Source organism: Micropterus salmoides, unplaced genomic scaffold (genome assembly GCF_014851395.1).
Source record: "Micropterus salmoides isolate LMB-PRFRI ecotype aquatic unplaced genomic scaffold, ASM1485139v1 Ms_hic_scaffold_11, whole genome shotgun sequence".
NCBI classification, from domain to species: Eukaryota; Metazoa; Chordata; class Actinopteri; order Centrarchiformes; family Centrarchidae; genus Micropterus; species Micropterus salmoides.
Window position 1 is genome coordinate 28636312 of NW_024040152.1, and position 25060 is coordinate 28661371.

At 41.0% G+C, this 25060-nt stretch overlaps 1 protein-coding gene across 1 annotated transcript in view; it reads left to right on the forward strand.

Annotated features, from left to right (window-relative positions):
• The window catches only part of me1 (malic enzyme 1, NADP(+)-dependent, cytosolic), a 100353-nt gene that overhangs the window by 35031 nt on the left and 40262 nt on the right, over positions 1-25060 (forward strand). The window contains 3 exon segments of the mRNA XM_038712129.1: positions 6249-6285; positions 6288-6381; positions 9042-9191. Of these exon segments, the coding sequence (XP_038568057.1) occupies positions 6249-6285; positions 6288-6381; positions 9042-9191 (281 nt within the window).

Sequence of the window (25060 nt, forward strand, 5' to 3'; positions counted from 1 at the left end):
TGAACACTCCCACCCAGTCCACAAAATGTACGGTCATGTTAGCTTTTCTGATTTAAAGTGGCATGTAATGTGATGAAAGATGTGAAACTCAGAAGAAATGGATGAAGATGAACAAATTACACTTTTAAACGGTAAAGAAATCTTTTTTGTCTCATGTTATATTATTTACTAACCATACTATTTCATTATTTCTGTTATACATATTGGATAGTTTTTCTTGACAAGTCCCATTTTTTAAATCATCAATATGTCAGAATATATCTGTGTATTGCAGAGGAAGAACCTTGCATATTTATTTCTTGCAACTAATAATAATGTAACTTGCGATCAGCAGAAGTGGTACTAAATGAAGAGGTGTTTGGCAGCCATAAGATCCAGCTACTTTCAAAGAGCTGTAATTCCCAACAAAGCATACGTGAAGTGTGGACACAGAGCGGAGTAGTAAATGTAATTACTTTATCTGCTGAGTAATTACAAATGTACCTTTTTCCATTATTAGTTAATATGTAATTGGTGACATTTTCCACGTAACTCACCCAATAATATAAATATTTAGTAAAACTGAATTGGAAACGTAGCACTCACATATCTGTTTTGCAGATATTTGCAATTTTACTATTGTCAGAAATTTAAATCATCAGACCACTGTGAGCCATGCATCCTTTGCATTACCCACTGCAGTATGAACAGAACCATGTGTGCATCCGCTGTCCCTCTCCTTTAGACTGTATGACATTAGCTGCAGTAATGTTTTTGTAATTTGTCAAAGCACAGTGTAGCCCCAGATTCCATTAATGCTTTTCACTTTCTGTGTGAAAAGCATTAAAACATTTCTAAGGTGAGAAGTGTGTGAGAACATTTTCAGAAAAGTGTTAATATTGTGATAAGGAGCCCACTCCTGTAGGTGAACTAAGCCAAACAGTCGCATTAAGGAAAAGTCTAAATGTAATGAAGGGAGTGGCTCTGCTTCAGTCCGCTGTGAGACGGAGCTCTACGTGGTTGTGGAAGATGGAAATTAAAAGGTTGAGGTAGCAGAATGTTTAAATTTCTAAATCTTTACACTTAAAATGTTTCACCAAACCCAACCTTTGAACCTCCTGGGCAGCGCAAGAGAGGCAGAGAAGACGTTTTATCAGCAACAACTTTAATCTTTCTAGTTTGGCCATGTGGTGAACTAATTGGCTGTTTCCTCTCGGCTAAATGTCTTGGGGTGGGCATGGCAGCAGTCCGAGGTTATGGGGTGGTACTGGCCAGTGGGAAGATTACAGGTTTCGGTTGTTACCACGGCTTCTGGAACATGGAGCTGTGGGCATCACATGTGTTGGCACAGGGTGCGGGCACTTCAGATGTGGTCAGGGACATGTGGAAGCTTTCTAGGGTTTATCCTGCCCAGCCCAGTTTAGGGCTCCCAAGGGGAGCATTACAGCAGTCAAACCTGTACTCAGACAAACAAACATAGGGATGCTTTGTATGTATACACTAGTGTGTCTGTGTGTGTGCATTTTTGTTAGCTTTTAGTTTTGTATGGGTGGGTGTGTATGTTTGCCACAATCCTTTGGTTTTGAAGAACATCAAGGGAAATGTTGATGTTTGCTCTGTTTCTGCTTGATAAATCTCTGAATCGTCTACATGTTTCTTTTAGGTTCACACTCTCCAATTACAAGCCGACCAGGGACTGTTAACAGAATTAACAAGGAGTCAGAAGTATTTTATATGAGTGGCAGGTTGGGGATTTTTACTTGTTGGCAAGTAGAACTGCTGGATTGAATTTTAGGGTCATTTTCCGCCAAAGTTCAAATGCTTCAAATATTCTTGACATGAAGCGGTCTTAACTTTTCAACAGTAAGAGGAAAGCTTACCCAACTTGGGTCACCATTCTTGCAGTGTATTTTCCCTGGCCTATGTTGAGACAATGACCTTCCTTGATGCCTCAGAACGCAGACTGACGGACACGTTGACTGTCCGACAGGACCTTGGGATTGAAGAGATTAGCATCTCTATTTAAATGTTGAGGACAAGGGAGTTGCAACACCAATATTCATGTCAAAAGTCAAAGAGATGTCAAAACTGCCATCAACGGTTCCCACGCTTTCCCAGCCAAAGTCTGCGAACCGTGCACTGCTAATCTTTCTTGCCATGAAATCCCCACCCCTGCTCTTTTCTCCCTCCATCACCGTTGCCTGGCCCTGACCCAACCAGCCGTATCTTCAATCATAAATTCGCACTACAGGCTGGACTTTCCCCCTCTGGATGGCCAAGCTGCTTGCTCCTTTGAGGCGGGATGTTAATTGGTCATTTTGGGCCCAACTCCTGGATGGTATCTGTTTCACATGGGACACTGGCAGCCTTTGAGGGCCATAGAGCAGTGTGGGTAATTACTCTTAATGAGGCATAGAACGCTTTCATGGCACTTTTCATTCACGTTGGCAGTGATATCTATACAGAAAACAATCATTTTAAATTTCTGTCTTATGTGTTTTTGTTTTTTTTCCCTTCTGTCTTTTTCTTCTTTAGACCACCTGCCATAAAGTAAATTGATTGATTGATAGATACAGACACATTTCCGACACAACTGTCTGACACAGCACCTACTGGATTTTTGCACAATACACACAAATGCAATACAAATTGAATACAATCCCTCAAAACTGTCCATACAAGAAAAAATAAAACCTCTGAACATTAAAAAAACTCACCTTTGAGACAAAGAGAGAAACACGTAAATTTCAGGACATTGCAGTTTGTAAAAGTTTCTCTTGAAAATTAATTTTAAATTGTCATTGTGGTAGGAAATAAGTAGAAATGGGATGTGTGAGAATGAGAGTGTGTGTGGGTGTGTGTCTGTGCACACATTTGTTAAGAAGTTTAATCTTTCGTGAGTAGTAACAAAGTAGTAACAAAAGTACTTTATTTAAGTATTATTTTGAGTTAATTGTACTATTGTTTCCATTTGATTCTACTTTATGCTTAGATGTCCGAGTGAACAACTGTACTTTTACTCCACTGCATTTATTCCACAGCTATAGTTACTTTGCATTGCATCTATTTTATATACAGGACATATGATGAATAAAAGATGAGCATTTTCACAGATTTAATACAAAATATCAATTAGATTACAGCTCAAACAGTAAAATGCATCAGCATTAACATAGCCACAGTCATATAATAGTATAAAACTTAACAGCAGCTCACAAGGAATACTTTCACTTTTTATACTTTAGATACATTTTGCTTCAGATAATACTGAATGCTGGACTTGTTATGAACTATTTCTACACTGTCGTATTATTACTTTTTCTTCAACTCTCTCAACAGAAGAGAAAGTCTGTGTTTACTAATGATAGACTAGTGCATGCCTGTTTGTGTGGGTGCATATGTGTGTCTTTTTTTTTTTTTTTTTGGCACTTTTTTCAGCCTTTCAGTGTGAGTTGTATCAGGAACAGCCAATTCTCTCCCAGAAAGAGTACAAGAAGAGAATGTACGAATCCAGTAAGTGTATCTCGGCTAATGAAAGAGCAGTGTGAGTGTGTGTGAGGAATGAATCTCATTTTACAGCCTCATATTAAGCTCAGTTTGCCTCATGTATTTTAAGACTCTTTTCTCCCATATATCCCTCGTGGCTAGCTGTGGCAGACAGCAGACCAAGCGGAGCAGTGGTGCATCATGGGCCAGCTGCTGTTCCAAACACACAGTGTCTGAAGTGAACAGCTGGCTCTCTGAAAAATAGAAAATCTTTTTTGATAATTGGGGAAGGTTGTAATTCAGAGCTGCTTCTGTCTTTTTGAGGTCTGTTAAGTACAGACTGCATCGAGCCTCTGCGAACGGCGGACGGATGGGGACGCGTATTTTAGCTTCTAAAATAACCAATGCCCTTTTTTTTTCAGTAATGCTCAGATGATTTAGTACTGTCAACTAAACAACTAACATTGTTTGTATGAATCTATGTTTACATGTTCTTATGTAATGACATACAGTAATTCCTGAGAGCTTCTAGAGTCAAGGGATAGTCTAGTCTTTGCTAATGGTCCACAAAACCCATTTCTTTAGATGTTCTTGGAAGCTTGTTTGCTTGTTACCCTCCCTCATTCCTTCATTTTCAGCTTAATTACCTTTTAAGAATCATTGAGATGAAATCAACAGTTTGAAAGCAGTCTGCTTTTTTATTTAACAATATGTAGGACTGTTAAGATTGTGGTCTGTGGTCATCACCGATGGTTCCTCTGGCGTCAAGACCACCAAATTTTATTCCAAATGCCTTACCCTGTGTCGTATGCTTTTCTACTTCCCTCTAGCACTGCGTCTCGTGTGATCAAGCAAATTTTTTACAACCTCAGAACTGTTTTAACACAACCAGATACACAGAAAGTGCTGGTGGCTTGGAAAGGCTGGAACTTGTGGTAGCCGGGCCAAGCATCAGTGGATGTGATCTGAATCAGAGACGTTTGCAGCGTAGCCTTGCTTTGGTCTCACCAGTCAGCAACAGTAGCTGGCATTTTGAGGCTGAGGATTCACCGGGTCGCTGGCCTTTTATGAATGAGAGAAAATGAAAATGCCTACCATTTCATGCCTTGCTTGCATAGACTAGTAGCGAATGCTGTTCCCATTATCAATATGGACTCAATGCTTGTTCTGGGGTATATTGAGAGAAGCAGATCATTGTCTCCTCTGTAACCTCACAGGTCAGAGCTCAGACTCTTCAGGGTTACAACCTTGAAACTAAACATGTGCATGTTTTTCAATATTCCCGTTCAGAGGTCAGGGATGAGTAAGATGAAAGCCAAAGTAAAGGTCAAGTGAATAAGGTTATTAGTCTGGGACTTGTGTGTGTGTGTGTGTGTGTGTGTGTTGAGGCATGTTAAGGTATGTCCATCGGTGAAAGTGGACATCATACTAGAATGTGAGCTAGCAGTGGCCTCTCTGAAGACAGACTGGCTGAGAGGGAGCCCCTCTGAGAGCAAACACTCTGTCTGAACAGACACATTTGACATGCTGCTTCTTTCATCGCTCAGGAATGTTTGAAAAGAAAGGATTGGTAAATATTTTCCCATATATCCAATTGTTCAAAGTTGAAACAGAGTTTTCAGAACACTGCAGAGCTGGGCTTCCAGATAAGGATTTCTTTACAAGCAGGAAATTAAATATTGTTTACCATATGGTTGAAACAATCTATTTCTTGGTGCAAAGTACACAGACATCTACCATGAATAGTCCAGGTCTAAAGGTCTACAATTCTGGACTGGTATTTGAGGATTTTAAAACCTGATATTCTGATAGATTGGCCAATATACTTTTCACCCCTCTGGTGGACAAACTATGCAATGGCAACACTCATAACATGACTGAAGAATCCATCTTCCGTCTCTCCATTTCTTCTTTGAATTGTCATTTATCGGCTGTTATAAACCCAGATACAGATTTGCAACTAGTTCATATCAGCAGATAAAATCTTCATGCTTTTTTATTGGAAATAGGCTTATTCGCTTTGTTGCTGAGAGTTAGCTGAGGTTATTGATACCACTCTGTCTATTACATAGATGATGGTTAGCTTAGCTTAGCATAAAGACTGGAAAAAGGGGGAAACCGCTAGCCTATCTCTGTCTGATGGTGAAAAAAATCTTCCTGCCAGCACTTCTTAAGCTCACTTATTATTATTATAATAAATAATATTATTAATAATTATTATTGTTGGATATGGCACCACCAATTTGTTCCTGTGGCAGTACCTCAACTAAAACCCCCTGCGAGAAGTCTGTAAAACTGTTGCCAGGACACCTCGAACTGCAAATAAGGTGAATTATGAATCTTTATGATTTCATTTGTTATATTTGTAAAATTATTTCCAGAGGCTAGAACTGCGTTTTTTTTATGTACCTGACATCATTGCAATGTTAAGTCTATGGGCGGAGCAAGACCAAATAGAAGGGGCCAGGAAGGGAAACACTAATGCCCATGTGTGCCAAAACCTCTTTTGTTTTTTTGCATTTTTCTTGAAATTTAGTAACTTCATATTAAGCGGACAGATCTAACAGTGGTACGGATTGTCTCGCCTATCTAAAACACACATTTTCTAAAAAGTCGAAACATTCCATTAATCGCCCTTTCTATAGTCAAACTACAAAGTTTAGTCATGCATGGAGATAGATACTAAAACTCATATAATTGATCTTGGTCTTTACCCACTCTTGGTTGTTGCTGTATATGTTAGAATGGTGCAGAATAATGGAGTTGGTTTGACTGTGTTTCAGGGCATGGCTTTCTCCCTGGAGGAGCGTCTCCAGCTGGGACCCATGGACTGCTGCCTCCCTGCTTCATCAGCCAGGACGTCCAGTATCTCCGGGTGCTCAAGAACTACGACATGAAGAGGGACGACTTGGACAGGTAAGGCTGAAATACAAACACAGACCGAAACCTCTACTAACTCCATGGCGTAGTATCTTTTCTTCATCTTTTTCCATCAGCCTCAGATCAGTAGAGTTGAATTTTGACAGATTCCCCTGCCTGTTGCACACAGAGATCCTACATCTGGAAGCCTTCAAAATACGAGAAGGCAGATTAGCGATCAGCCCTCGGAGATCTACATCCGTCTCCTAACACCATATATTTTACGGAACAAATCTCCACACTCTTCTTCTTTTCTGCCCCTTTCTCCGTCTCCTCCCTGTTCTCCTTTAGGAGTGTTTTCATAACCTCCACAGTGACCAAATGAAAACATCAGTTCAACTTTGCATGCTTCATTAGACGCTGTAAGCTGTTAGCGTTATGTAATGAATCTGCCTCATGCTAACGTTTCAGTCTGGGCTCTTTGATCAACAAGGTCAGGCAGTCATAGGCTGTTTTTACTGTTTTGAATTATACAGCGAGTGCAGAATATTGTCTGTCTGTGATATTGCCTCTTATTCCAGTCACCATTTCTCAGTCAACCATTCCATCAGCTGTCCCTCCTAATGTCAAAGATGAGTGAGTTGCTTGTGAGACATGATTTTGGGTCAACAGGAACGAGACAGCTTCTTAAAAGCAACCTCTTTTTCCACCATAGCAACATCACAGGGTCAACATCTAAAAACAGTACTTATGAGCTTATCATTGCCATTCCCATGCCCCCTGTCAATGTCACTGTCAGTCTGTCTGGCCTTGAGTGCGTTCCAGCTTTGGTCCTGTGGATTAGGATTGCTATTTGTCTGCCATTGCTCAAATGTTTTCTTACAGTCTGTTCCCCAACTTTGGTATGCTGTCTTTTATTTAATATTTATGACCGTAACTCTAAACTCTCACTACTTACCGTTCTATTTTAATCAGATATCTAGACTCCCGCATTTTTTTTTTTTTTTTTTGGGTGGAATTTGTCATATTTTTGGAATTATTGTGACACATTATGGCAAAGAAAACCGCACTGCAAGCACATTTGGTTATGATGGAGTGACACAAGTACCTGCTGTGATTGTGTCGTCAACAGAGGAAATGGATGTTCAATGGCTTTGCCAACTGCAATACTGCAGTATATAAAATAGTACAGCTAAAGGGAAACCTCACATCCAATGAGGTTGTTAGAGAGCAGTAACGAGCTTAATATGAGCCAGTTGGTCGCTCATGCTAAGACAGATTAAGATAGAGATAGATTATGTTCTGGCTGCCTCAGTAGGCTGACTTTAAAGGAAACACTGCACTTAGTACGTCAGCATGGATCCTGCTTTATAAAGCAGTGTGTACTGTAAATATTCCTCTTTCCTGGGTGTGGGTAGCGCTCACATCCTTTTAAGGTTAAGAATGGAGCAAGAAACCTTCCTTAATGTTTGCCAGCATAATCAAACAACAGCGCGCTGCAGTAATATGTTAGGATTTGATGTGGGGATTTGTTTGAGAGGAGCTGATTGACCGTGAGGAGTGAAGTCATCAAAAGTCATGCTAGTTGTGACTGACATCAGGCTGACATCACGTTGCTGCAGTCAGACAAGCAACCATGAAGTGGGAATGATTCTCTTGTGTCACTGGCCTTTGAGTGCTAAAAAATGTGTTAAACCTTTATAATGTAGTATTTCAAATGAGACTCAGCTGTTAAGTTGAGTTGTTGAACAGAACATAAAATAAAAATAAAAATTGCTAAATTTTCACAACTCAAACTGTATTAGCCGAGGAGTTTGACATGTGGTTGAAAGCTCTGGAAAAAGCTAGTAAGTGGACCTTAGGTAAAAAATTTTTTGGAGAAACTCATTCAAAAGTAAGAAAATTAACTTTCATATATAAAAAAACCCAAAGAGATATTTTATGCTTTAACAGTTAGAAACAGCAACATACAGTATATACTTCAGTCTACATGTGATCAATTGCATGTGACACAGGCTAATTTGGTTCACCAATATGAAAATAGTTCTTTTCAAGAGCAACTGTCACTCCCATGTATTGTGCAGCTGCTGTAGCCTAACCTATAGCAGAGAGGGCCGTGCATGCTTTTTTCCCCTCAACAAGAGCCACCTTGTGCTCTTGGCTCTATGGAAACTTCTCTGATTAGGAATAGAGCCCTTTCTGGCGAGCTCTGCTTAATTTGGGTCATATGCAAACCTTCAGTTCCCGGTCAATCTACACTCAGAACAAAGAGCTTGTGTAGGCTGGCTGATTTTTATTCTGTGTATTTTTCCAATCATTTGGAACATAATAAAACAAATCTTTGCGAGTAATTATTGTATCAGCGAACCGAGTTCTTTTCTTCTCTTTCCTCCTTTCTCGTTATTTTGTAACCTCACTGCTTTTGCTTTCACTGAGTTTTACAGTTTTCGTATCCATGTAATATAGCATTCATATGGACATGCCCTAAAACTACTAAAACTCTTAACCTTAGCTTCTCTTTTTTTTGTCTGACATATTCTCACCCAGGTCTTTCCTTGCAGGTCCTCCAACCTTGCCTGGTGCATCTCACTCACAAACATACGGGATTGAACATCTGCCTTTAATAACCCCCTCCTCAGTTCAGCAGGTATGAGTCCTAAAGATGTTAAAGATTAACATTCTGTGTTTTCCTCCCTGCTCCACCCTGTCACTCCCAGATACGTGTTTCTGATGGGGCTCCAGGACCGCAATGAGAAGCTATTCTATCGGGTGCTAACGTCAGACATCGAAAGATTTATGCCCATCATTTACACCCCCACTGTGGGCCTTGCCTGTCAGCAGTATGGCCTGATCTTTAGAAGACCGAGGTGAGACACTCACAACACTGAACTATCTTGAATTATATTAGAAAAAAAAAGTAAATTTCCAAGTTGCAGTTTAAAAAATAAACCTGCTTTGCATTAAAATTTTCTTTAGCTTATTTCTCACTGCTGTGAACAGGCAGTAGGCCAAAAGGAAGTGTGTAAAATAATACTGTATTCTTTCTCTGTTCCCACCCAGCAATCTTCCCCTACTCAATTATTAAGTGTTTTATGGTATTGGCTGTGTTGTTTTTGTTGTGGCACTTGGTATCTGGCAGCATTTTCTTCTACTGCTGGCTGTGTGGTATCAATATTCCACTGCTGCAGGCTGCCTTTTCTTACATAGAGCACTCTGGAAAGAACTGCCTGGTCACAGGTTTGCACCAATCACATAAATATTTGTCTGCTGAGAATATATAGATGAATGTGAGTTTAGGGCAGGAGTAAGCTGCCATTAATATAGTGGCATCTCACTTTTAAACCCACGCAACAACACTGGAAGTGGAAAAACGGCGAAAATGTGGGACAAAAAAATCTTTAAAAAAGTTTTCATGCTATGCTGAGGTGAGAAGTTGGTGTATACATAAAAGCAAAATGCAACAAAGTGCAATGGAAACAGATTCGGCGCATAAACCCTGAAGCATGTGACTTAAACGTTCACTGAAGAGGCGAAAAACAGCTGCAGACAAAAAACTCTGATCTGAGCAGAGCGATAAGGAGACTGTAAACATACACATGTCATATTTCCAAATTCCATGTTTTCTACAATGTTTTCCAGTGTTTGAGGTTTGGCCTTTTCATTCTGCCATTTCATTGCGGTGGTGTAGTGGCACCCAACTGGAGAAATTGCCACCAACTGTTTATCTCAATGCACCTAACTCCCTACATTTAGTATTGGATTGAAATGCTCATTCATTCGCAATTTTCTAGAAATTCAGTTAAAATGTGCACTGTGTTTGGATGGACACCTGACTACTGGGATGCACAGAATAAATTAGTTTTTAACTTCTTTTGCCTGGAAATGGGAATGCGAGAACTTGTAACATGATACGAATTGAAATGCCATTGAAGTAAAGGTCTCCAAACAAATTGTATCCAGTTTTAATGGATGGCTTTACTGGGCTGTGCTGTTATCAACACAAGCCAAATTTAAATCATTTTGCTTTAATTTACCTCTATTAAATCCTCATGTCTGCATTCTGAGTGGCATGCTGACGGGCTGAACAGGAACCGTTAAAGCCCAGCATCTGCCTACGATGTGCCACTGATTTCTTGCTAGCTGGGCTGGCTACACTCTGCATATAATTACTGCACAGAACTTTTACTTTATGACTGTTGAGGTGGTACAAAAACCTTTTTTCCCTCTCACATCTGTCAAAAAGTAGAGTTTTGAGGCATGGACTACTTTAAACTGTTGGAGTGGGTAGATTGCTGATCGTGATCAACCTGTTACCCAAACATCTGTGCTTCCAATGTCTGTAAATGCGTTCAATTCGACTCGTCCACTACAGTAATTAAAGCTTTGCTAGAGAGCACAACTCATCAATCAGGTGGCGGAATTGGCCATAAAATGAACAGTGTGACATTACATTCACCTGAGGCTCCATTTAAATTTGCTCAGAAAAGCATTAAAACCCTGCAGGGCTTCAAGCATATCTGCTAAAGCTGCAGCAAATTATTCAATTAATTGATGTATTGCATTGAAACCAAAAGCTCACAGACTCTTAAAGCATGTGTATGTTATGTTGGAATTGGTGTTTGATGTTATAAAATTTGGAGGTTGCGGTAGCGCTTTCAGCTGGAGTTTGGTTGGACAGCCCAGCTCGAGGCAAACCGCTGTAAGCTGTTGAAATCAGCTCAGGGTTCACCTTGAGTGGATCTGGCTCTGCTCCTAGCAGACAGACGTTCATTGGTTTCCTTTCCTCGTCTACTGTAAACATTCTCTCTCTCTCACTCTCAATCTCACTCTCGATCTCGCCTTTCTGCTAGTAGCCTATCTGTTTTCATTCAAATAGGTTCATCAGGTCCAAGTCAATTATCTGACAGCAACACTCCCTAAGCAGTTACTAATATATTGAATTGATCATGCTCTTATCCTTAGTGCTGCATTCAGGGCCACTTCCTGTTTTTCTTGGCCCTGCCTTCCCGCATTTACCCTTAATCAGGTGGTTACAAGTCTTGGGTGTGATTTCACTCTAATATGAGTGATAGAGGAAAGACCACCATAGTCACCTGTCCTTCACAGGCTCTTGAGCTCACCTATTGCTGTTAGCTCTAACCACTGACTCCTTTAAGGATCTGATAGGATACATATAAGTGAATAATCCACATGGCAACCAACAGTGATTAGCTATTGTTTGTTAACTGCATACGTTTCACTTGATGTGATGGCCATTAGCTGGCATTTTAGCAAATAAGCACAATTGTAACAATGGGCATGTTTTAGCACAATGCAAGTACAGTCCGAGTATTGTCCCCTATCTGCATCTACTCTTCAGCAGTGCTAGACTTTTCCAAACACTTTATTCAATGATAGTTTCATTTATTTTACCACCTTGAATGTTTTTGATTAGCTGTGAAACCCCAGTTTTCCGAATTTTGTCCAAGCAGTTCTATCATAAATGCTTACCTTGGGTACATATAAAATACTTGGAAACCCAAATTATCCCACGCACATAACTTTGTTACCCAACAGCTCCCTGTTTCCCCATCCCTGCAAGAACAATGTGGAAACTATTCCTAGCATGCTTCCCTTCCTCTCGCACAGAGCTGGCTGGAGGAGTCATTTTATACACTCCCTCAGTCTCACGGCACACTGGGCCAGAACGTGCTGCCAGAGCCCCCAGGGTTGGGAGTTAGGCCTCTAAGAAATGTGCATCATGGGATCAGTTAGGAGAATACACCGGGGACATAGCTGACCGTCTCTGACGGATTTAGGTTTTCAGCCATCCTATTTCTCTCTGCTAACCATGTCTGTGAAAATGGAACTAGTTGAGACCATAATAAATATGAGTCTCCATTAATTGCATCTGTATATTGTTTCTGTTTTTAGCCTTGCTAGTGACATGGCTCTAGGGATGGCAGTTTCAGTCAGTTTGTCCACCTCTTTGGTTCAAACCGAAATATCTCAACAACTATTGGAATTTACAGACATCCGTGGTCCCTATTTATAAAAATGCCACGACAACTAATGGATGGAATACTATGAAGTTTGGTACAGATATCAGTAGTGCCCAGATGATGAATCTTAATGACTTTGGTGATCTCCTGACTTTTCATCTAGCTCCAGCAGTTCAAAGATTTCACTTATCTAGTGAAATCTCTAAGCACCTACTAGATGGACTGGCACAAAATTGTGTGACTTTTGGTTTCCATTTTGTGAGTTTGAGTATATTGATGGATCGATTGCCATGACATTTGGTACAGACAGCATGAATTGTAATAACATTAGTAAACCAGGTAAAAATTTCAATTTGTCCAATAGTTTGTCTAGTGGCATTCACATCAGCCTCAGCTGTACTTTGTGTTCAGTGCTAATTAGCGAATGTTGGCATACTGACATGTTAAACTAAGATGTTTAACATGGTAAACATCGTACCAGCCTATTAGCATTTAGCAAACCACTGTGACTAAGTACACCCTCACAGAAGTGCTAACATGGCTGTAGACTCTTAGTCTTGTTTTAAATGATCTTTGGGGATCAGGTCATGCCTCTAATCTTTGGGTGTATCTGGTAAAGTATTGTTCTATCTAAAACCAATGCACAGGGTATTTTACTCACCAGCATCCTCTAGAATGCCTTTAAGGGATTACCAATGCCACTGTGCGTGTGTGTCCATGCGTAGTCTTAGTCAGACCACCATAGCAGCATTAGGTCTCTAATCATTGGCTCTCAGGTATAAAGACTTTCTGTGTGGAAGCAGCAGCCTCTCCTTGTTTTGCCTGACTTTACCCGCTAATCTGCCTCATGGAGACTAAACACACCAACACCAGGCTCTATACCAAAGGCCAAAGGTCAAGTGCCATTAAGTGTCAAAACACTGCTGATTCGCTGATCTTGAGTTGGGGCAGAGGTAGGAAGGAGAGCTGAAAAAAGGAACACATTCACATCCTCAGAACATTAGTGGACATGCTTAGTTTTAATGGTTTCTAAGCTCATGAGCGGACACAGTGTTTAGCAGAGAAAGTTGGTCTGTCTTCATCACACAAAGTTGCTTCTGTTTCACCATAGATGTCAGTAGTGTACTTTGTTTGACAGCCGAAAGTACTCGGTTGTGATAAATGATAATGTTTTGTAGCAGAAAAAAGTATTGCATGAAAGTAATTAGGTTTACTTCAATCATTTCCAGTGTCACCATGCCCTCTGTGGTGCACTGGCATGGAGTCTAAATAAACTTGTAATAGGCCCTTTTTAAAAGAGTTTGACCGTTCAAGGAGCTCTCGAAGTAAGTGACATGACCCAATCCATCTTGCTGATGGAGATGGATGATCATTGGTAGCACTGCATTAATGGATTCCTGGCTAAGGGTCAAGGGTCATCAACTACTACAGCTGTCTGTCAGAAGCTGGAAAGTAAGACATAGGCATTCTTAATCTCCCTAGATATTTGGGAGAGTAAAGACCAGATGCTTTATTTTCCTCTGTATATCGGCCATGGGTCTTACTTACCAGCTGAAGTTGATCAAGCCACAGCTTGTGTCCTAGTAGCAATCTCCCACGGATCCCCTCTCTTGATCCAGAGCCACCTGGAGGCTTGCTCTGCAGCCTCTATGCTGTTAGAGATGGCTCTTCTTCTCTTCTCCCCTGAGATCCCAAGTGCCGTAACAGCCATACAGAGAGACTTTCCTGCAAAGCCTCTGCACCCAACCTCCACTGGTAAGCACCTTGCCTTCCAGCCTTTCCTTTGGCAATTGCTGACTAGTCCCTCGTATCGTTCCTTCTTTCACTCAAAGGCCTCCTCCATCCGCTCACAGTGAGCTCCAGCATGACTATGTTCTTTGCTGTCTCCGACACCAGGATGATGTCAGGTCTAAAGTTTGTTTTGGTGACATGCGGTGGAAACTTGAGTTGCTTGCCTAAGTCTACTGTCAATTGGCAGTCCTGTGCAGTGTTGAAAAGTCCTGATGTTGATTTAGATGTTGTTGTTGTTGTTGTTGTTGGCTTCTCTCCGCCTCTGATGAAGCTGATGGTGTGCTTCTTTGATTTTGACCTCCGGCAGCTGGCAATGGCACTATAGATGCTCTCAGAGATGGTCTTGAGCACCTGATCATGACGCCAGCGGTATCGGCCTTCCCGCAGAGCCTTAGGGCAGCAACTCAAGATGTGCTCGAGGGTCCCCCTTCTCTGGCACAGGGAACAAGCTGGAGTATCGACCAAGCCCAAGCAGTGCAGGTTGGACGGACTGGGAAGGACATCATAGACAGCATGGACCTAGAACTTGATGCGGTGTGGTTGTGCCTGCCAGAGGTCAGCCCATGAGATCTTCCTCTCCGTAACCTTTTCCCATCTTGTCCAGGCACCTTGTTGTCTCATCCCCACTGCTCTGCTGGACCTCTCCTCCTCAACGGCGGCTCTCACTTCATTCTGGACTAATTGCTTCCGCTCCTTTCCCCAAGCTTTGTCATAACGCAGTGGTGCAATGGTTCCTAACCCAGCCCTTCCTCTGGTGACTGCTCCCACAAGAACTCCATGGCGTAATCTTGACTCTGCTTCTTCCATCGCTGCCTCTGCTCTCCACTTCCTGCCTCTCTTGACCTCTACCCCTGCTCCAGAGACTTTGGGGTCCAATGATTCCCGGAATTGCATCACCTCCCTTGCGCGCAAAACTATAAATTCATCCTCGATAGATTTCAGGGCAAGAGTCAGTTTGCAGGTATTTCAATAAAGAGCAATGCTGCTCAAACTCCTCGGAAGACCCAACCATCTCCTCAAATAGCGACTGACTCTCTTTTCCAGGTCTGAGATGGTGGAGATTGGAAACACGTAGAGAAGCAGGGGCCACAGTATCCTTGGCAGAATCCCGTGCTGATAAATCCAGGCCTTGTAAATTGACTGTAGATGAGCTTTTTATTTAGCCTTTATTCAGCCAATCAAAATTTCACTAGCTCAGTTTTCACCACACGATTAATCTACAAGGCATCCACAGAAAGCCGTCAACAAATCCCAAGACCAAATCAACATTGCTTTAGTCCATCTAAAACTAAAACAGAAACATGTTTCTTAACAGTAAATAGTGTATTTGTTGGGGACTATTTTCAGACACTTATTTTGTGCAATAATGAGTTTTCATTTAGTATTTTAACCCCATTAAGTGCCTTGTTCAGTGGTACCTCACTGGTGGTAATGAGGGAGAGGCAAGCTCTGCTCTCTGACATTGCCCACCCAGATTTATTCTGCTGGTCAGTGAGTATTTACAGCAGCAGGTTCGTGTATGTTGAATAGACGGTGTGGCTCATAGATATGCTTTTAATAGTTTTTGAACAACAATAGATCTTTATGGCACATAGCAATATTAATACAGTACCAGGCTGTGAATACACAGGCAATACTTGTAGGGTTTTTCTTGTGTTATGTTTTGGGATTTCACAGGATTTTATTTGAGAAATTAATATAAATATACATTTTATTAAATGAAAATCAAGTAGGGTTTTGCCAGCTTCTTTCTTTATTAAATCTGGGAGTTGTAGGTCTGAAATTAGGCATGACCTACCAACTGTAAGGCTGATTTGTCACCTAAAATTTCTACAAAAAAATGTTTGACTAGTGGACATAAATTTGACAGCATTCTCAGAATAGCCGCCATCTTTTCGGAAGATTGCATGTTTTGCTACAATCTCAAACCCTTCCTGCCCTTCACCGGACATTCACCATGCTAAGTAAAACCCCTGCTTCTAACCCTTGCAAATGCTTATTGAGCCTTGCCAGACAACAAATGATGAAGCCTAATATTGTTTTTGGCACAAAATTACCACATTGTTATCAACATCAACCCGTATCACCATGATTATAATAGTATCTAAAGTGCGATAATATATCTGTGTCAGGGTAATACCATGTCAGAAGTAAAGTGCTTGGATTCACAGCCATGATTAGATTTTGAAAGGCTGGTCTTTCCCAGAGGGTGAGCTGTAGGAGGTTATAAAGGCCTAATGAAAGGCATCAGCCGAAGCTGCCTCGGCCACCTCTGGAGTGGCACATGCTGGATGATGAAGTGTTCCAGCCTTGCAGATTAGGGGCTTTTAAACTGAATCTCACCCCACTCAGGCCCACACACAGCGCTTCCACTGCACGTGTGTGAGAGAAACTATTTCATTTGGATTGATGAGCATCCAGAGCAAGTAGAAAATAGCCTGGCCTTTTGGATCATTTATCTACACATGATTGTTGAACCGTGATGACCTGCTTTAAAGCATGAATAAAAAAAACTTATTCAACATAACTCAAGCCCCAGAGAGAATTTGTTTCCTAATTATTAACTAACTGCAAGACTTTTGCTGGTGTATTTCTTTACCCCATTTTTACTCCTTGGTGGACTATGAGAGAGGCTCAGAATATGCCTGTGTTGAATGGGAGAAGCATTGGTGACGTGGGGAGGAGAGAAATGGTTTGGAATTACACTGACCTCATGAGGAACATGGCAGACATTTGGGATTAATTCCACCCTGCACTTTGAGGACTCTGTATAACAATATAGAGCTCATGTCCGAGGCGGTTTTAGGGCCAGTGAAAGCAAAGAAGCTTAAGGGCACAGTGGATGGTAACTCAAGTTTTCCTGCAGTATCCCTTAGTATAATAAATGAATGTATCAACTAATAGCCAACATAAATCCCCAGCAGTATTACCATTCACTGTGTAAACATGGAAAGTAATCAAGCTAAATATGTGTTTTGAATAACCGTCTACTCATCTAGGACTACCTGGCTGAATTGTCTGTGACCTACAGGGATCATTTCTTATTCAAGCTGCCATAACTTTCCATGACTGGAGAGCAAGGTGGTTGAATTTGGCTCTTGAGGAAAAAAATCCACTTTGTTCCATTGTGTCTCTAAGAAACAACCATGAAATCATTGCAAACATATTAATTTAGGTTTTTGGTTGGGCTAACGGCAGTCAGCCTAAAAGCCTGCCAGGCAGTCTCTGTCACTGTCTTGCCTCACCTTGGAAATGTTTGGTGAGGATCCAGTCAGGGTCCGTGAACGCTGTGGATGTCTATTCAAAGTTTCGTCAACTGACCTTCTGTCACTCAAGTTTAGATTTTAATTTTTTTTCAAGTTTTAGAGGCTGGTGTAGTCCTCCCTCTTCAGAAACACAGCTAATAAAACACAGTCTGCTCATGACTTGTAAGCTACAGGGCTCGGGAGACTCTTGACAAACCGCCACAACATGTAGGCGAGGGCCACCTGACCAACGGGGCTGCTGAGCTAGCACTCAGATTCTTACTCTTAATTTGCTGCTTAGCTGGGACAATGTTATCTTATAAGGAACACTGGCTGTGGGTTTGACTGTGTAGTTTTGAGTTTTATTTTAAAGACATTACATTATCGTTGTACTGTTTCTCTCTCCAGTAAGTTAGCCTCTGGGGGCCACGGGCAATGTTTCAGGGCTTCCAGTGTAGTAGGCAGATATCCAGATAATGGTAGTGACACATCAACACTTCTTCTCCCATAAGCAAGTCATTGTTTACTGTCCAATTAGCAGTCTCCCATCTACTAATGCCTGACGACAATGTGAATGCATATTTAAAAAAAACAACTAATCTCTAGGGTTCAAATATTGATAAAAAGCTAAATTGTCATCAGATAATAACCGATAGGTTCAGAAATAGCATTTTGGCAAACATGTTACGCCTTGTTTGCACTACACAAGGACTGTTTACCTGCAAGCAACCAAAGCCTGTTCAAACACGATTGGTCAATACTACTCGGATTACAAATGGACAACAAACGGAAACCAGAATGTTTCTGATGAATCAAACTCTTGTCCCTTGCCTACAGATTCTGATCTATTTATAGAGATTAAGTGAACTGTACAGACTTTGCAAATTAGCCAATTAAAAGAATCCTAGAATGTAGTTTTCAAAGTCTGATTAACTAAGGTTATGTTTGCGTGATGGTATAATATGTTGGAGGGAGGTTATCTTGCTACAGGTCTTTAGTTTGTTTGCATTATCATCAACATTTTTGCAATATGTAAAAAACTAATAGAGGTGAACAGAATTAAGAAATATGGCAGGTTGGATAAATCCCGACTGTCGTGCTATAAATACAGACATTGCCTTGTTCTCTTCACTGCTTAACTTCTTACAGTACAAGCAGATAAGCGAACAAGGTTACCAAAGATGAGCCTGCTGATGCCTTCGGGTGTGTCCTTGGTTTAGGTCATAGTGGGCAACTATCAGGGCTCAGCTAGCCAGCTCAAGGTCAATTAAATGCGTACACTGACACACCCCTCCAGAGGATGACATAAAAAGGAACAATAATAATATTTTCCCAAATATGTTTTCCCCCCCGAGATCTGACCCCAGATAAGCAGTTGAAGATGGATGGGATGGATATGTTCTTCCTTGTTTTATAATGTGTATTCAGTTTGACTTTACTGGAGCTGCTGCATATGTGTATAAGCACAGTTCTGTTTGGCTGCTATCCCTGTCTCCAATGGTCAATTATTGGTGCGCAGAAGTAATATTTCACCAGCCCACACTGGAAAATACCACTTTCTGATCATCCCATGAAGCTTTTCTGATACTCTCTGTGAATCTCACTTAGCCTGGTTTGCAGTTTTAAAACAAATCCTGAGGTATCTCAGCAAGAGACAGCAGAAAATTCAATCAACATATTCACATAAGTTGGCAACAAGGGAAGATCCTCTCTAATGGCACTGTGATGCTCACAGTGCATTAGAAAGAAGAGGAAAAATGATATAAAGACAGAAGAGTTGAGTACCTCAATAGGATAGTCCGCACAGTCTTAAAGTGAAACAACTGCCAAAGCTTCTCCTGTAGCAATAACCTGAGCTAGTATGGATGTAGCTGTCATCTCCCTGCCTTGAGAAACTGTGGTAAAACTATAAAACTTGGTGAGTTAAATACCATGCCTTATGGAATAACCCTATGCTTGCAAATGTTGGCCACTTCCACCATTTTGTACTTATGCGCTCTGTATGTTTTAATAATGTTATCTTTTCTCCACAACTACTGTTACAAGGGCCAGAGAAATTGACAAGAAGACTGCAAATTGAAATAAAACTATATCATTTCTTTATTACACTTGTCAAGGCTGAAATGTGTGTGTATTGCTTGGGTGCCAAAGCACATGTTGGAGGTGGGTTTTTTAAAAGCTAGTGTAGGAGGGCTGCCAGCACCTCAGCAGAATTGTTCCATACTGCTGGCCACGTTCCTGTGCGACTTGTAGCAGCCACATGTGTATGTGTGAAGTAATACAGCGCATGTATGTAATGCACATGTGTGTATGCTAGGAAAATCATACATGCTGTCAAAGGTCTGATCTTGGCCGAAATCTGAACATTGCTAACAATGTCTTTGTCATTTCCCTGACATGCCTCTGATTAGCCTCTGCTACACACAGATACACAGTAAGAAGTTTAGATGGCAGTGGTGCAACCACCTACCTTTGGACAGATGCATGCAATGCATCAAAGTTAAAGGACATGATGTTTACAATAAGTATCAAATGTTAATATCAGTGTTACATCTCAGATCTGTTGAATTGCACACATACAAACCCATTCCAGCATGTGTGGAAAAGTGACTCTTTAGTTTGTTGAATCCGGCTTTGTTTAATCCTGGAAACTCCAAACCAAAATTTCCCCAAGTCACAGTCCAACCTCTTAGGCAGGTTGTAATTTACAATTTGTGCTGTTCTCTTTTGAGTCGGGTGTAAAACTCACGTTATGGCCTTATGGAATGATGCAAAAATGCAACCATCCAACCCATTCACATGCAAACAGCTGCCACCACTCTGAAGCTCAGTAATGGCCTGATGAAGCTGTTCTGTGTGGATTAGTGAAGACGATGGAGCTTGACAGTTTGTGGCCACTGAGCCCAACGTATCATATGATTTACTATAGTGCTTGTTTTTCCAGGTGTGGCACTTTATCCTTAAGTTCCAGATCCAATTTAGTTTATTTTGTCTTTGTAACCAAAAATTACCACGAGTGTCAGGGGGCAGTACAGGGAGACTTACCACATTACATCATCTTAAGGGACATACCATGTCATCTGATGCATTGGTAAATTAAAATATGGGCAAACTTTGACCTGCAGTTAAGGAACATCATAAAGCAAACCTTTAAATATCCCCTGCCACTCAAAAATGTGTTTTTCTTGTTTTTATGTCCCCTAAAATGTCAGACCTTGATATTACTGTCTTGTATCTGTGCAATGTTTGTCACTAGAAAGGTGTTTTCACATTCCTTTTGGTACTGTAGGGGGAGATATCTTTACAACTTCCTAAAATCTGAGATACAGACGTACCAGGGCAAGTTAGATTTGGTACTTCACAAATTTGAAAGCCAATCACAGAGCGATTTATTAGTACAGAGAGCGAGAGTTTGCCATTAGTGCAGTGAAATTTTGACAGCAAATATGGTGGACTGCAGTTTTTGGATGGAAACTGGACTCTGGATTTTCCTCCCACTATCTACTGTGTACTGACAACGTAACAATGTGAATGCACTGTAATATTGTAGCAGATATTATTGTACATTTCACAACCACTTACACTCTGTCAGCCACTGCCAGTGACAAGCTAACTAACAAAATAAACAAATTAAAGATGCTAACTACCCTTATCAATCTGTTACGTCTGCTAGTCGCCTATTTTGGTGAAGAACAGACTCCTCATCTGAGGCTATGTCTGACTGAGGCTCACACATGTAGGCTATGGCTGAATCTCTGCAGTGTTTGCTCTAATGCTAGCCATCTTGATGCCACTGCTCCTTCACCGGTCGACCTAACGAGCAGCGGTGGTGGGCGGGGCATTTATAGATCCATGATTTCTCAATGAGGGACAAAGAGTAGATGTGATTTTTAAAATTTTTAAATTTTTTTTTTTTACTTTTTATGTGTGGTAACCATGTTAAAGAAAATAAGTATTTTTACATACTTTAAAATGTGTCTGGAGGGGTTGGTTCATGTTCACATCACTAAGATCAGCTGAGATGGTTTTCCTGTCTGCTGCTTCACTGGCCTAAACAACAAAAAGCCTAACTAAGGTTAAGGTTACTTTTGTCTTAAAAAATCTAAAGCTCATTAATTAACATGTTGTATTTCTTTTGTTTAATCCAACCACAAATAGAAATGGAAAAATGCATTTATTCAGTACACATTTATATGGAGTCATGATGGTTTACAATATTAGCTCAGCAGACCAGCAATAACTGTGACTGAAACTGGACCTCATGATGACTCAGAGCACTCTTCACTGACAATAAGAGCTAAGTCAACAGTTCACACATTAATCACCATCCAACAGCACCACTTTCATATCTATGCTTAGATAAGACCATATTTTTGTAAATGGTATGAGGCCTACAGTATCTGACATGAATATTTCTTAACGGCTCTGCTTCTTGCTTGTGCAAAAACTTCCCTCTGCTTAGTTAATGTGATGTGGTGAGAAAGCGCTAAAAGCTAATTTCTCTTTGTTTTGACAGCTCCATCAGCTCTCAGCTCAGCTTTGGCTGTGAACACTTGTAGTCCTGTCATAAATTTGGCCTGTGGTTAGAAACTGAAAACTTCCATCCATCTGCAATCACGGGCTGTGTGAGTTGTGGAACCAATCAAAATGCTTCCAAACTGAACTGAACTGAACTTTTCTACAAATACTATTTAATTCATTAAATTTCAGCACAGCATTAACTGTAAGAAATTGAACCAGGTCATTTTCAGTTTGTATGTGCAAGAGGCTTGATCTGAAAGACTAAAATCTGAAATTATAAAGTGATTATTCAGATTGTGGACGAACCCCTATAATACACTTTCCTTCTTTCAAAAGAAAAAAAAAAATCAACTGCAGTATGATAACAATATAGATAGATCTAATAAAAAGTCACTACTATGAACAGAATCAATGAAATAAAATGAATCCACATTCATACACACATAATGCATGCCATCAGGGCTGAACTGATAATAGGGCATACCGGGCAAATGCCCGGTGGGTCGACGCATCTTTGGGGCTGGTGTAACGTAAATTATGTATTTATATAACTGTTTTTTAAAAATGAGCCAACGACCGGCCCAAACAGCATGGACAACGGCCCACTGGTTCATTTTCTATACTGACAATAATTGATAATCATTGCGTGTGACTTGATCTCGGCCCTCGCACCGTGAACATCCACTTTGATTTAGGTCTCGGCATCATACATCAGTGAGTGCTAAAGCTCCAGTTTCCTTGTTAGAGGGTTAAAACAATGTCACAAACAGGTCAGTTACATGTTAACAGAGCACACATTCTTTTTGTATGACAGATTTAACGTTAGCTTGCTGTTAGCGATGTTGCTAACCTGTTGCTATCTGCAGACTAGCACGGCTCTCACATAGTACAGTACACAAAACTGTGTAGCAGAGTGACAAACTTATTATAAACCAGCCAGGCTACTGACTGTCTGTGTAGTTATTAAATTTCACCTTTCTGTCTGCTGCAGCTTGTGGCTAAGCTACCTCCAGAGAAAAACACACGCTGGAAGCAGCAGGCTGACTCGTAGCTCTGCTCTGCTCTGACTGTTAGGCCCACCCCTTAACCAATCACAAGTTTAGAAAGGTGACAGGCATCTACATAAACGAATCGGAGGCCTCTCTTAAAAAAACAGAGCCTAATATGACAACACCTACATGCTGCTAAGACATTTAAACTTTTTAACACAGGAATGACATAATATCAGAGCTTTATTTGCCAGGTATGTGTGCACATACAAGGAATTTGACTCTGGATTGTACATTGCTCACCATGCACTTACTTATACAATAATACAATAATAAAATCAAACGCAGGCTATAGTATAGAGAACACATATATGCACACTATAAATAACAACAATAAAGAAAGACTGAGACAATAGTGCAATTAGCAGAGTGCAAAGGATGCAGGAGTAAATTATTATTACCATTATTATGTACATGTTGGAGGTAGATGTGATATACAGGTACACATACATGAATACATGTACACAGTGCGATGGAGCATAGTGCAAAGGATGCTGGATTGAATAAGTATTATGTGCAGGTGTTATGTACTTGAGATAGGTGGGTTTGGTAAACAGTATATACAATATGACAATATAGCAGTATGAACAGTGTGACCAGCACTGAGATAGAGAATGATGAATAAATAATAATTGGTAACCAGTAAACAGCTGGCTGATTCGATTAAGCTCCAGGTTGTTGTGACCGCACCAGAGAGCCAGCTGATCAACCTCCCGTCTGTAAGCCGACTCATCACCGTCCCAGATGAGGCCGATGACCGTTGTGTCGTCAGCGAACTTCAGGAGTTTGACAGATGGGTCTCCTGATGTCCAGCCGTTGGTGTAGAGGGAGAAGAGCAGTGGGGAGAGCACACACCCCTGGGGAGCACCAGTGCTAATAGTCTGGGTGCTGGATGTGATGTTCTCCAGCCTCACCTGCTGACTCCTGTCAGTCAGGAAGTTTGTGATCCACTGACAGGTGGTTGCTGGCACAGTGAGCTGGGTGAGTTTGGTGCTGAGCTCAAGTCCACAAACAGAATCCCTGCATGTGTCCCTGGAGAGTCGAGGTGTTGCAGGATGTAATGCAGTCCCAAGTTGACAGCATCATCCACTGACCTGTTAGCCCTGTAGGCAAACTGCAAGGGGGCCTGTAATGTCCTTGAGGTGAAACACCAGTCTTTCAAAGGACTTCATGACTACAGATGTCAGATCGACAGGCCTGTAGTCATTTAGTCCAGAGATGGAGGGTTTTTTGGGGACAGGGATGATTGTGGAGCGTCTGAAGCCGGAGGGAACTTCACACAGCTCCAGTGAACTGTTAAAAGAGATTTTCAGGCAGGATGGAGACACACCGTCTGGCCCATGTGTACATGTGCCTTTTCACCTGTTTAACCCAAAAATCTATTGATCGACTCCAGACTGTCCAGAACTCAGCTGCCAGGCTTTTAACCAGAACAAAGAAATATGACCACATTACTCCTATTTTAGCTTCATTACACTGGCTCCCAGTATGTTTTAGAATTGACTTTAAAATTCTATTGATCACTTTTAAAGCTCTTCATGGCCTCTCGCCTTGTTATATTTCTGACCTTTTAGTCCCATACGCACCAGCACGTACCTTGAGATCCTCGGGCAGAGGTCTGTTGTCTGTTCCAGAGTCTCGACTGAAAACTAAAGAAACAGAGCGTTTGCTGTCAGGGCCCCGAGGCTCTGGAACAGCCTGCCCGAGGAAATCAGGTCGGCTGAGTCAGTGAACTCTTTTAAGTCCCTTCTTAAAACATACTTTTATAGGAGAGCTTTTCCCGATCTTATTTGACTTTATTTTATCCCTTTTATTTTATTGTATTTTACTAATTTTATATTAAATTTTCATGCTCTTATCTTTTTTGTATTATTCTTTACACTTGTTAAAGCACTTTGTAACTTGTTTTTGAAAAGTGCTCTACAAATAAGGATTATTATTATTATTATTACAGTGTAAAGCATTTTATGTATATACTCCTCACCGGGGGGGGGTCCACTGGGGTAGCCACCAATTTTATTATAGTGGCCGTGCCCCCCCCCGGTAGCACCACTGGATGGGACAAACATTTTATGATCAATAGCTTCCTTTTGTGCATTTATAGCGCCTCCTAGTGGTCAATTTGAATGAGACTTGCAGTGTATGTGTG